Source organism: Eubalaena glacialis, chromosome 2, assembly GCF_028564815.1.
Source record: "Eubalaena glacialis isolate mEubGla1 chromosome 2, mEubGla1.1.hap2.+ XY, whole genome shotgun sequence".
Taxonomy (NCBI): Eukaryota; Metazoa; Chordata; class Mammalia; order Artiodactyla; family Balaenidae; genus Eubalaena; species Eubalaena glacialis.
In genome coordinates, this window is record NC_083717.1 from 101,468,672 (window position 1) to 101,482,879 (window position 14,208).

General features: G+C 39.2%; 1 protein-coding gene across 1 annotated transcript in view; it reads left to right on the forward strand.

The window, feature by feature from the left end:
* Positions 1–14,208, forward strand: part of FAM227B (family with sequence similarity 227 member B) — a 263,913-nt gene that overhangs the window by 246,114 nt on the left and 3,591 nt on the right. Inside the window, exon 13 of the mRNA XM_061180326.1 lies at positions 10,677–10,752. Coding sequence (XP_061036309.1) covers positions 10,677–10,752 — 76 coding nt within the window. The remainder of the gene's footprint in view (positions 1–10,676; positions 10,753–14,208) is intronic.

A 14,208-nucleotide genomic window follows, 5' to 3' on the forward strand; every position in this document is an offset into this window, starting at 1 on the left:
ATCCCACTAGCCTTCAAAGTCTGATTCTCTAGGAATTCCTCCTCCCGTTGCCAGACCCCCAGGTTGGGAACCTGACGTGGGGCTCAGAACCTTCACTCCAGTGGGTGGACTTCTGTGGTATAAGTGTTCTCCGGTCTGTGGGTCACCCACCCAGCAGTTATGGGATTTGATTTTAGTGTGATTGCACCCCTCCTACCGTCTCATTGTGGCTTCTCCTTTGTCTTTGGATGTGGGGTATCATTTTTGGTGAGTTCCAATGTCTTCCTGTCGATGATTGTCCAGCAGCTAGTTGTGATTCTGGTGTTCTCTCAAGAGGGAGTGAGAGCACGTCCTTCTACTCTGCCATCTTGGTTCCTGTCATTCCTTGTTCTGAGTGCCCCCAAATTAAACAGCTGATGCTGAGTTCTGCTATCTAGTCTCATGCCCATTTTTAAAATACCTTCTCATCCCCTATAATACAACCTTCAAATTGACAATCTTCCCAATTTCTGTAAAGTGATTCCATCATTATCCTTGCCATAGTTGATCCTTCCTTCTCCCTATCTCTTATCCAGCCCCCATATCTAAATAGTAAACAGATTCTCTCCTATATTCCTTTGCAAAATCTCAAATTCCACCCCACTCTCTCCAAGCCTTTTGCCATTACCCCAGTGATAGGTCGGAACTTAAATAGGCTCATTTTCTACCTCTAATAGAGGTAGAAAATTTTTATGATAGAAAATCATAACAGGATGAGAGCTACAAAACCATGAAACTCAACCCTCATACTTTACAGATAAGGAAAAGGAGGGCCAACACTGTCAACTACGTTGGCTACCATGGCCCTAGATGGCAAGTGCTGACCATAGTGGGAGAACTAGAGCTGAATCTCTAGCATGGCACTCTATAATCTGTGGGAAATGTGGCTTGTTAATGCCAGCCGAGGAGCAATGAAGAACTAAGAGGGTACTAAAAGAAGAGCATGGAGAGAGATGAGTGAAAGGCACCGAAGACACACACTCTGTTGACTTCCCAATTTTGCTTCATGCTGGCCCCAAAGAGGGCTATTTCTTGAATGTGTCCTTGAAGCCAATAATGAGAGCATTCTCATTGCTCATGTGTACATGCAGTTGTCACTATTGGTCTGCCTCCTGGGAAGGCCAGATGCTATCACTACACTGTGATTTTCACCTACATAATGCAAATAAACTTTTCATTAAATTATAAGTTTAAGAAACATATACCATTGTGACATTAAACAGTAAAGTCAGGCTTATCTCTTTTTTTATGGAAGTATAGTTGATTTACAATATTGTGTTAGTTTCAGGTGTACAGCAAAGTAATTCACTTTTATATATATTATATATATATATATTTTATATATTTTTTCAGATTATTTTTCATTGTAGCTTATTACAAGATCATGAATATAGTTCCCTGAGCTATATAGTAAATCCTTGTTGCTTATCTATTTTATGTATAGTAGTATGTATCTGTTAATTTCCCATACTCCTATTTTATAACTCCCCCACTCCCATTCCCCTTTGTTAACCGTAAGTTTGTTTTCTATGTCTGTGAGTCTGTTTCTGTTTAATACATACATTCATTTGTAATATTTTTTAGATTCCACATATAAGTGATATCATATATTTGTCTTTGTCTGACTTACTTCACATAGTATAATATTATCTATGTCCATCCATGTTGCTACAAATGGCAATATTTCATTCTTTTTTATAATGCTGAGTAATACTCTATTACATATATATATTTGATCCTTCAAATATATATATATGTATATATATATATATATATATATATATATACATATATATTTATACACACACACACACACACATATATATACCACTTCTTCTTGAACCTATTGGCATTTGGGTTGGTTCCATGTCTTGACTATTGTACATAGTGCTGCTATGAACAGAGGGATGTGTGTATCTTTTCGAATTAGAGTTTTCATTGTCTCAAGATGTATGCCCAGGAGTGGGATTCCTGGGTCATGTGGTAGTTCTATTTTTAGTTTTTTAAGGAATCTCCATACTGTCTTCCATAGTGGCTGCACCAATTTACATTCCCACCAACAGTGTAGGAGGGTTCCCTTTTTTCCACACCCTCTCCAACATTTATTATTTGTAGACTTTTTTTTATAAAGCTGTTTTTTTTTTTTTTTTTGGTTGTGTTGGGTCTTCGTTGCTGCAGGCTTTCTCTAGTTGCTGTGAGCAGGGGCTACTCTTCATTGCAGTGCGCAGGCTTCTCATTGTGGTGGCTTCTCTTGTTGTGGAGCACAGGCTCTAGGCGCGTGGGCTTCAGTAGTTGCAGTGCGTGGGCTCAGTAGTTGTGGCTCAAGGACTCTAAGCACAGGCTCAGTAGTTGTGGCGCACGGGCTTAGTTGCTCTGCGGCATGTGAGATCTTCCTGGACCAGGGTTCGAACCCATGTCCCCTGCATTGGCAGGCAGATTCTTAACCACTGTGCCACCAGGGATGTCCCTATTTGTAGACTTTTTGATGATAGCTATTCTGACTGGTGTGAGGTAATACCTCATTGTGGTTTTGATTTGCTTTACTCTAATAATTAGCGATGTTGAGCATCTTTTCATGTGCCTGTTGGTCATCTGTATGTCTTCTTTCGAGAAATGTCTATTTAGGTTTTCTGCCCATTTTTTGATTGGGTGGTTTGGTTTTTCGAAATTGAGTTGTATGAGCTGCTTGTATATTTTAGATATTAACCCCTTGTTGGTTGCATCATTTGCAAATATTTTCTCCCATTCAATAGGTTGTCTTTTTGTTTTGTTGATGGTTTCCTTTGCTGTGCAAAAGCTTTTAAGTTTGATTAGGTCCCATTTGTTTATTTTTGCTTTTATTTCTTTTGCCTTGAGAAACTGATTTAAGAAAATATTGCTACAACTTATGTCCGAGAATGTTTTGCCTGTGTTCGCTTCTGTTTTATGGTGTCATGTCTTATATTTAGATCATTTAACCATTTTGAGTTTATTTTTGTATATGGTGTGAGGGAATGTTCTGTTTCATTGATTTACATGTAGCTGTCTAGCTTTCCCAGCACCACTTGTTGACGAGACTGTATTTACTCCATTGTATACTCTAAGTAGATTAATTGACTGTATGTGTGTGAGTTTATTTCTGGGCTCTATAAGTCTGTTCCATTGATTCATATATCTCTTTTTTTGCCAATACCATGATGTTCTGATTACTGTAGCTTTGTAGTATTGTCTAAAATCTGGAAGGGTTGTGCCTCCAGCTTTGTTCTTTTTCCTCAGGATTGCTTTGGCAATTCTAAGTCTTTTGTGGTTCCATATAAATTTTAAGATTATTTGTTCTAGTTCTGTGAAAAATGTCATGGGTATTTTGATAGGGATTGCATTAAATTTGTAGATTGCTTCAGGCAGTATGACCAATTTGATAATATTAATTTTTCTAATCCAAGAGCATAGGATATCTTTCCATTTCTTTGAATCTTCTTCAGTTTCTTTTGTTAGTGTTTTATAGTTTTTAGCAAGTAGTTCTTTCACCTCCTTGGTTAAGCTTATTCCTAGTTACTTTTTTTGGACACAATTTTGAATGGATTTTTTTTTTACTCTCTCTTTCTGATACTTCGTTGTAGTGTAAAGAAATGCAACAGATTTCTGTATATTAATCTTGTATTCTGCTACCTTGCTGAATTCATGTATTAGATCTGATACTTTTTGTGTGGAGACTTTAGGTTTCTCTATATAGAGTTTCATGTCATCTGCAAATGGTGACAGTTTTACCTCTTCCCTTCCAATTTGGATACCTTTTATTTCTTTTTCTTACTTGATTGCTGTGGCTACAGCTTCCAATATGATGTTGAATGGCAGTGGAGAGGGTGGGCATCCTTGTCTTGTTCCTGTATTTAGCAGGAAGACCTTCAGCTTTTCACCGTTGAGTATTAAGTTGGCTGTGGGTTTGTCGTAAATGCCTTTATTATGTTGAGATATGTTCCCTCTGTACCTATTTTGGTGAGAGTTTTTGTCATGAATGGATGTTGACTTTGGTCAAATGCTTTTTCTGTGTCTATTGAGATGATCATGTGTTTTTTGCCTTTCCTTTTCTTAATATGGTGTATCACATTGATTTATTTGTGTATGTTGAACCATCCTTACGACCCTGGGATAAATCCAACTTGATCATGATGTAGGTCTTTTTATGTATTGTTGGGTTCAGTTTGCTAATATTTTGTTGAGGATTTTTGCATCTATATTCATCAAAGATATTGTCCTGTAACTTTCCTTTCTGGTAGTGTCTTTGTCTGGTTTTGGTATCAGGGTGATGGCTTCACAGAATGAATTTGAGAGTGTTTCTTCCTCTTCAGTTTTTTTTTTTTTTTTTTGAATAGTTTGAGAAGGATAGGTATAAGTTCTTTGTATGTTTGGTAGAATTCCCCAGTGAAGCCATCTGGTTCTGGATTTTTGTTTGCAGGGAGTTTTTTTTTTAATTATTGCAGATTCTATTTTACATCTAGTGATCAGTCTGCTCAAATCATCTGTTTCTTCTTGACTCAATTTTGGCAGGCTGTTTCTAAAAACTTGTCCATTTCTAGGTTGTCCAATTTATTGGCATATAACTGTTCATAGTATTCTCTTATGATTTTTTGTACTTCTGCAGTATCCATTGTTATTTCTCCACTTCCATTTCTTATTTTGTTTATTTGGGTCCTCTTTCTTTTCTTCTTGTTGAGCCTGGCTAGAGGTTTGTCGATTTTGTTTCTCTTTTCCAAAAAACATCTCTTGGTTTCATTGATGCTTTCAATTGCTGTTCTGTTTTCTACTTAATTTATTTTCTCTCTGATCTTTATTATTTCAGTCCTTCTGCTGACTTTGAGTTTTGTTCTTCTTTTTCTGATTTTTTAAGTGGTAGGTTAGGTTGTTTGAGATTTTTCTTGTTCCTTGAGGAAGGCCTGTATTACTATGAACTTCCCTTTTAGAACTGCTTTTGCTGCATCCCATAGTTTTTGTAAAGTTGTGTTTTCATTGTCAATTGTCTTGAAGTATTTTCTGATTTCATTATTGACCCATTGGTTTTTTAATAGCATCTTGTTTAGTCTCCATGTGTTCTTTTCCCATTTTTCTTTTTGTGGTTGATTTCTAGTTTCATACCATTGTGGTTAGAAAAGATACTTGAAATAATTTCTAGCCTCTTAAATTTGTTGAGGCTTATTTTGTGACCTAATATGTGGTCTATCCTAGAGAATGTTCCATGCACACTTGGCAAGAATGTGTATTCTGGGTGTTTTGGATGTAGGGTCCTGTAGATATCAAATAAGTCCACCTTGTCTGTTATATCATTTAGGACCTCTGTTGCCTTATTGGTTTTCTGTCTAGAATATCTGTCCATTGATGTCAGTGGGTTTTAAAGACTCCTACAGTTGTATTCCTGTCAAGTTCTCCCTTTATGTCTGTTAGTATTTGTTTTATATCTTTTGGTGCTCCTATATTGGGTGCATGCACATTAATGAGTGTAATATCCTCTTCTTGTATTGGTCCCTTTTTCATAATATAAAGTCCTTCTTTGTCCCTCCTTATGGACTTTGTTTTAAAGTCTATTTTGTTTGATATGAGTATTGCTACCCCTGCTTTCTTGTCATTTCCATTTGCATGAAATATCTTTTTCCATCTTCTTACTTTCAGTCTGTGTGTGTCTTTCACCTTGAAGTGTCTCTCTTGTAAGTGACATATTGTAGGTTCTTGTTTTCTTATCCAATCTGCTGCTCTGTGTCTCTTGATCAGAGCATTTGTTCCATTGACATTTAAAGTAATTATTGATAGATATGTACTTATTGCCATTTTAAACCTTGTTTTCCTGTCAATATTGTAGTTCTTTGTTTCTTCTTTTTGTTTTTCCTTTTGTGCTTTGATGGTTCTTTTGTATCATGCTTGAGTTCCTTTCTTTTTGGTATCTGTGAACCTATGGTATGTTCTTGATTTGTGGTTACCCTGGTGTTCAAGTATGTTGACCCCTAACTATATCTATTTGCTTTAAACTGATAGTCATACAAGCTTAAACACCCTCTAAACAATCCACATTTTTATAGTTCGCTCCCCCACATTCTTTGATTTTGATGTCCTATTTTACATCTTATCCTTTTGCTGCTCCTATATTGGGTGCATGCACATTAATGAGTGTAATATCCTCTTCTTGTATTGGTCCCTTTTTCATAATATAAAGTCCTTCTTTGTCCCTCCTTATGGACTTTGTTTTAAAGTCTATTTTGTTTGATATGAGTATTGCTACCCCTGCTTTCTTGTCATTTCCATTTGCATGAAATATCTTTTTCCATCTTCTTACTTTCAGTCTGTGTGTGTCTTTCACCTTGAAGTGTCTCTCTTGTAAGTGACATATTGTAGGTTCTTGTTTTCTTATCCAATCTGCTGCTCTGTGTCTCTTGATCAGAGCATTTGTTCCATTGACATTTAAAGTAATTATTGATAGATATGTACTTATTGCCATTTTAAACCTTGTTTTCCTGTCAATATTGTAGTTCTTTGTTTCTTCTTTTTGTTTTTCCTTTTGTGCTTTGATGGTTCTTTTGTATCATGCTTGAGTTCCTTTCTTTTTGGTATCTGTGAACCTATGGTATGTTCTTGATTTGTGGTTACCCTGGTGTTCAAGTATGTTGACCCCTAACTATATCTATTTGCTTTAAACTGATAGTCATACAAGCTTAAACACCCTCTAAACAATCCACATTTTTATAGTTCGCTCCCCCACATTCTTTGATTTTGATGTCCTATTTTACATCTTATCCTTTTGCTGCTAATTGTAGTTATAATCACTTTTACAAAACATTTTTGATTGTTTTTTAATCTATGTACTAGCTTAAGTGATCTTCAATCCTTTTATATATTTGCCTTTTCTATTGTGACTGTCCCTTTCCTATAGATTCTTGTTTCTTTTCTGTTTAGAGAAGACCCTTCAATATATCTTCTAGGATAGGTTTAGTATTGCTGAATTCTTTTGGGTTTTGCTTGTCTGAGAAATTCTTTATCTCTCCTTCTATTCTAAATGGTAATCTTGCTGGGTAGAGTATTCTAGGTTTCAGGTTTTCCCTTTCAGGACTTTGAATATATCATGCCACTCCCTTCTGGCCTGCAAAGTTTCTGCAGAGAAATCAGCTGATAGCTTTATGGGGGTTCTCATGTAACTGACTCTTTGTTTTCTCTTGCTTTTAGAATCCTCTCTTTATCTTTAACTTTTGCCATTTTAATTATGATATGTGTTGGTGTGGATCTGTTTGGGTTCATCTTGTTTGGGATCCTCTGTGCTTCTTGTACTTGGATATCTGTTTCCTTCTTTAGGTTTGGGAAGTTTTCAGCAATAATTTCTCCAAATACACTTTCAATCTCCTTTTCTCTCTCTTTTCCTTCTGGAACCCAGCTTATGCATAGTTTGGCATGCTTTATATTATCCTATAGATTTTGTATGCTGCTTTCATTTTTTTCATTTGTCTTTCTGTCTGCTCTTCTGATTGGGTGATTTCCATTAATATGTCCTCCAGATCACATATTCATTCTTCTGTGTTATTTAGTCTGCTATTCATTGCTTCTAGATTGGTTTTTATCTCACTAACTGAGTTGTCTAATTTTGATTTGATATTTTCTAGTTCCTTACTACAGTGATCTGCATTTCTATCAATCTTTTAATTCCTTTAGCAATTTTATTACCTCCTTTTTTGAACTCAGGGTATAGTAGACTGGTGAGGTCTGTTTCATTATTTGTTCTTTCAGGGGATTTCTTTTATTTTAATTTGGAGTCGTTTCTCTGCTTTTTCATTTTACTTAACTTTCTCTGTCTCTATGAATTTAGGAGAAACAGTTATCTACTGTGGTCTTGAAGGGGTATTTTTATTTGGAAGCATCCCTGTGTAGACTGTGAATCCAATATTCTGGTGCGAGGGCTGGTTTCAGTATGGGTACCAGCCACATCTTTCCTCAGAGTGTGCTGGTTGTTATCCCCTTGATAGGGGAGTAACTGGTGTGGTGTCCAGAGCCTACGGATGGATGTTGGGTGGGGCCTCCTCCTTGCTCTGTGGCTGTTACAGCCCTGTCAGCGGTGGTGTCTGCTCCCCAGTTGTCAGAGTAAAAGCCCTGAGGGTCAGGTTCACTCAGGCTCCTTTGACCTTGAGTGCGTGACCTGCTCCAAAGGAGGTGACTGCTGAAGCAAGTGAGGCCCGTGTCGTCACAGTGAATCTATGCATTACCCATGCAGACATCTGCGGTTCTGTCTAGAAGCAGCCAAATGCCACATCTCTTTTCCTGTTGTGTTCATCCCAGACCTAGTGCTAGGCTGTGGTGTGGAATGGGCTGGTGCTGGGGTCTGGGGCTTTGTGGCTGCAGGAATCAAGGTGGTTGTACTGCTGCCTGAGACCTAGGCTGCCTCTGTGCCAGACCTCTCCCAGGACCTGTCCGTGCCAGATGCTGCTTCAAGTTGCGGTGTGGGGTGGGCAGAGCCAGTGAACTCCCTTTGGGAAACCAACCACTGCATACTTCTACCCAGGGGCTCTCCATCTGAGACTCAGCACCCCCTGAGCATCTCTGTAGCATCACCCTTTGCAGGCACCGACAAAATCCACCCCAGCTGGACCCACCCCTGCCATGCAAGCAGTGACAAAGAGCTCTGCAGTCTGGCCCGGACTATACCCCAGGCCCTCCGAGCTATCTCCACTAAGCTAGATCGAGTCCTCTCCCAGGGTCTGTCTGCCAGAGATTCAGTGCTTAGCCATTGCAGGTATTTGTAGCCCCGCCCGGTGCACACCTGATATTGGGAAGTGTGGCAAGCCAGCTGCCAGTCTCTCTCTGTCCTGATTGTCAGCAAGCCAGCACACACGCACTCCTCACAAGTAGAGTCTGGGCTTCTCCAGCCCCTCTATCTGTCCCAGCGGATTTCCCAGCAGGCAAGGGGGCTCACCAGGGTCTGCCCACGTAGACCTTTTCTCCTTTATAGATTCCTCCCAGGGACACCAGTCCTGTCCTGATTCCTTTTTTTCCATCCTACTCAGTTACGTGGAGATCTTTCTTGCAGCTTTGGTTATATAGGAGATCTTCTGCCAGTCTCCAGCTGGTTTTCTGTGAGAAATGTTCCACATGTAGATGTATTTTTGATGTGTTTGTGGGGGAAGGTGAGCTCCACATTCTCCCCTCCGCCATCTTGATCCCCCTCCAGGCTTATCTCTTTCTTTAAGGAAAACCATACTCTAAAACCTAGCTATGATGAAGGGGTTAAAGTAAACTTGGAATGCATCATAAAGAGCAGCGGACTTCTCTGTAAAATCTATTTCAGAGAATTCCTATCCTATTCAGGATAACATAATCATCCAGACCCTCGCAAACTTTGTGCTTAGTAGGATGGAGTATGGTCTGCTATCAACACTGCTTCCCAGCAACTTAGTGATGCTGTTAAGGAACCTTCTTAAATAGGTTCTATGGCTGGCAGAGAGAATTTATCACCCTGGCATTGCTGAGAAAGTCATCTGGAGTACACAGAAAACAAATGTTCTTTTCCTTGATTCTAAGACCTTAATATTCAAATTATAAGTGATTGAAGATACTTTCTGAGTAGTTTAGAGTGTCATAGGAAAGACATAAATTTTATTCAAGTTTATTGTGAGAATCTTTGTTGTGGAGCCATTCATGTTTTTCCTTCTGGTTATCTCAACTGAGATACAATACTCAGGAAATTAAGGTCATAAGGTTAAGTGCCTATGTGGTCTTGTCCCAGGGACCAGATCCACTGAGCTTTTCCTAACATTCTTATACCAGATAATTAAGATTAAAATGAGCACCAAGGACATCCTTGAAGGGAGGATAAATGTGTTTTAAATGCGCAAATTGCATTCAGAGAAAGATGGAGGTAATACTGAAGTGTGGTTCAGGTTGGAGAGTGGGACCATGGGAGGACAGACTCATTCCCTGCATCTTGGTGACTGCAGAGGTTTAAGAGCTCCTAGTTTACCAATGAGGCTAAGGTCTTAACACAAGATGAGGGCTGCCTCCTTGAGTCATTTACCAATTGCCACTTCAGAGGGAAGCGTCTGCTTTCCAGACACAGACATGGGTTAAGACCAGCGTTAGGGACACAGCCACAGGCTGTACCAGAAACAGACAGTAGAAGAGCCGCAGCCACATTAGCAGAACATTTATATCTTCTGCTTATCATCCTTTTCCATGCAGTTAGCAGAGGTCGGGCTAACTGAGGCAGCCAACATATGCTGCCAGTCACCTCCAGAGCCTCTCAGAAGTCAAGAGACTTTGAAGTTCTCAGTATATGTAGAAATGAAGAAATGTCTAAACAGAGTTACAAAATGTACATTTTTAATATTTACATTTAACAAATCACCGCCTGTAAAGCACACCAAAAAAACATGAAAATAGTAATTACGGGATTTATGAAACTACTAAGTCCTTGTGCGCTATGGATGGTGTGGTCCAGATAATGGGATATAAGTTTAAAGTAGTCTGATGGGTATTGTCTCCTTTTGGTCCTTTCAGTGCAACGCCAGACATAATATTCGTGTTTATACTTGAGACCCTTCATGACTGGGAAGCCCAGGCAAGACGGCTCCCTGAGTCCCCCTGTGAAGGATACTGTTAACCTCTCCCAAGTTTTCCTAGTTGAAAATCTTTCCTTAACCATAAGCCTATCACACCACCTGCTCCAACTTATTGTGATAGTCTAAAGGAGGCAAAAAGACAATTTGCAAACAACCAAAAGGATTTTAGAATGTAAGTTGACTCCATACTATTGATAAATATAAAATCATAGAATCCTTTAGAGCTGTAAGCAATCATAGAAATTATCTACAACTAAGCTTCTTATTTTACTGACGAGGAGAGTCGCCTCTGAGCATCTTATAGACTCGGAGATTCTTTTCAGGTAAGTGTCAAGGATGTATGTTATAACCATGGAGACACGGCACATGTCAGGGATTGAAAAAAGGAAGGAAGCTTTCCTGTGGTCTGGGTAGGGGGATGCACCCCAACGTGGAGAGACCAGGAGAGAGTTCCCAGGAAGAGAGATTGGAGTATTGTTCATTTACAAAGATAAGCCCTGGAAGAAGAACAGAAAGGTTGTCTGTAATAGAAGGAGTTCCTTGTAGCTGGGGTGGCAGCAGGGGTGATATGGAGGAAAGCAAGGCAAGGAGGTCTTTTCGGAAACGTTTTCTTGGGGAAACATTTTAAGTTTTTTGTGCTTAACTAAAATGATCACTCTTGGCCAGTTATGGTATTCTTATGTGCCAGGAAGCGAGAAATGGCTTAATGAGGATGCCCATCGTTTTTATGAGGACAAATTGGCAGTGTCCAATTCTTCTATGATATCAAGGTCACTGCCTAGTTGTCTTATTGCCTTAAAGGGGAGAAAGGATGGGCATCCTACCCTTTGGGTACCTGATGCTGTTCCGGAAACACATCAAAGAGAGGTAAACAGAAGAGCAGCCAGCCTTGTCCTATCCAGCGGGCAGGACAGAAGTCTGAGCCTCTACTTTCCCCAGGGCCCCATTCCCCTCCCACTGACATACACACATGCACATGCACGCACACAGACACACACACAGAGCCCTTAGATTTCCTATTTTCAGTGGGAAGAACAGGGATGGGCACCTTGTAAGAGGGCCCATGTGGGAACAGCAAGGTGGAGTCCAGGCTGTACTCAGCTGACACGGGTGATGCCTTTGGCACATGTTTATAAGGGGCAATGTGCTGGCGGATTCCTCATACCAAGTGGTGCATTGGGAGGGGATGCTGAAGAACTGTTTTGTAATGGACTTTTACTGACATGTGGAAGGCAGCAAATGGTTGATTTATTCTTTCTCAATGAGAATTGCCTGCTTTATTTTAAAATTTAACTCCAAACTTTGACTTTATAGAGAAAAGCACATAATTAGTGAAGAAATAAAACTCCTAAGACAGCGACAGGAAAGAGTTGACAAGGAGCTTCATAGGTTTGTTTCTTATTCAACTTGTAGTGCTTAAAAACATTTTAATTGAACAAATGTATTACATAAACCACAGTGGGTTTAATATGTAAAAATTCATTAACTGGAATATCTGCAGAAGTTTTCTACTCCGTAGTTCATCTAGAGTAACACTAACTTTGTTATCCACATAATCACTTACTCTAATTTAATTAATTGCTAAACATTATCATCATCTCCTTTTACTCTACCAGACATAGGACTTAAGCTGAGGGCCTTTTAAATATAGACTCATAACCATGGGAAGATGTAAACTAGAAAAACAACCTACTTAGCTGGTCTCAGGCTAGTTCTTTGTCCCTTTCTGCCCCTGCTGCTTCCCCTATACATACAAACATTGTACCCCACTGAAACAAGGGAAGTTGGGCATATTTGTTTATTTTATGACAGTGTAAAAAAGAAAACTATAAAGTGTTGGGACTAACCCACTTCTTCCGGTACATCCACATAGGCAAGAATAAATGTCAGATGAGTACAGCCCTTCAAATAAACCCCTGTGGGAAACCACAGTTTTGTGCCAGTCATGCTGCCATACTTCTAATTGCTATTTTGGAACTTATAAAGCTAGTCTCCCAGTCACATGAGAAAATTCAACTTATTACTTTAAAATCTTACTTCATTTTTCACTAAAAATTTTATCACCCAGCTTTCCCCTTCACAACACATAAGATCTGATTCCAGATGACTTTTACAAGTTCCCAAAAATCAGATCTATAGAGGACAGGATTTCTCACCACTCAAGATATGCAAAAGGATGCAGACTGGTTTTCAGAGCAACTCACAAGAAGCACTCAAATATGTTTTATGCGATGGCACATAGCTGGAGAAAGTGAAGGGGAAAATACTCATTTGGGTATATAACTCCCACGTGCCTGTTAAATTTATAGGCACAGTGTCCAAGTTTCTATCTGTAATCTTCAAAAAAAGATAGTCATGGAAAGGAAAGATAGAAAGATGGGAGATTGGGTAGTGGTGACACTTGCAAAACTTTGTGAATATACTAAAACCTACTGAATTTTATACTTTGAAAGGGTGGATTTTAGGTTATGTAACATATCACAAAGCTGTTATTAAAAAAAAAGAAGAGGGGAACTGTAAATTAAAGTGAGTTGGAAAATGTAAAATAGATAGCTAGTGGGAAGCAGCCGCACAGCACAGGGAGATCATCTCGGTGCTTTGTGACCACCTAGAGGGGTGAGATAGGGAGGGTGGGAGGGAGACGCAAGAGGGAGGAGATATGGGGATATGTGTATATGTATAGCTGATTCACTTTGTTATAAAGCAGAAACTAACACACCATTGTAAAGCAATTATACTCCAATAAAGATGTTTAAAAACATGATACAATAAAAAAATACAATTACTATAAAAAAAAAAAAAAGTGGGTTGGAAGATGGATTGATTTTCACAAAGTGAGATAAACCAGTCTCAGGATGACTTGAAGTCAAGAAGATTCTAAGAGTGTGTTACTGAAAAAAGGGCACCAGGGATATTTAAATAGGACTATGAGAAAGAGACTCAGAGCCAGATTTTAGAAAAGCAGGGAAGAATAGTCCAAAAGAGTAGTAAGAAGTGAGGAGAAAACCTAGGTTAAGGAGATAAAATTGGCAGAGATAAAGTAGAGAAAGAGTAAGGGAGTATTTGTTAGTCAGAGAATACTAACGCAAGAGGCCCCTCAGAGGTAGCCCTACTGGGTGCCCTCAGGGGACCCCCTAAGCTATATGCTAGAGAAACCTAGAGCAGGCCTTATAGGGGTTTAGCTAATCCAAAGTTCATGCCTCAGCAAAGTGTATTTGGAATTTTTAGAAAATTTCACTTCCTACAGATTTCACAGAATAATTTCAAATGTTTCACTTGAAAATCGCCAGTGAAATCAATAGCCTTATACCATTTTTCATTTTTCTTTCTCTCATCTGTGTTTCTCTTGCTGTCTGTCCCTTGTCCCAAGTTCCTATCGTTCCTTGCCTGGCCTACCTCTGCTTCTGTCTTTATCCGTAGATCTCTGGAAAGTTTCCTGCTGCCTCCTCAAGTCAACTATTCAACTCCTTAAAAATATTTCTTGAATGAGTACATGGTGACAGAAATCATGATAGATTCCTGGATCCCCACCCTTGATGAGCTTACAGTCTAGTAAGCACCCCCCTCACCCTTTATCCTCTTCCATCTCTCTTTCTCTCTCTCCCTCAGATCTTTCCCGGGCCAGTCC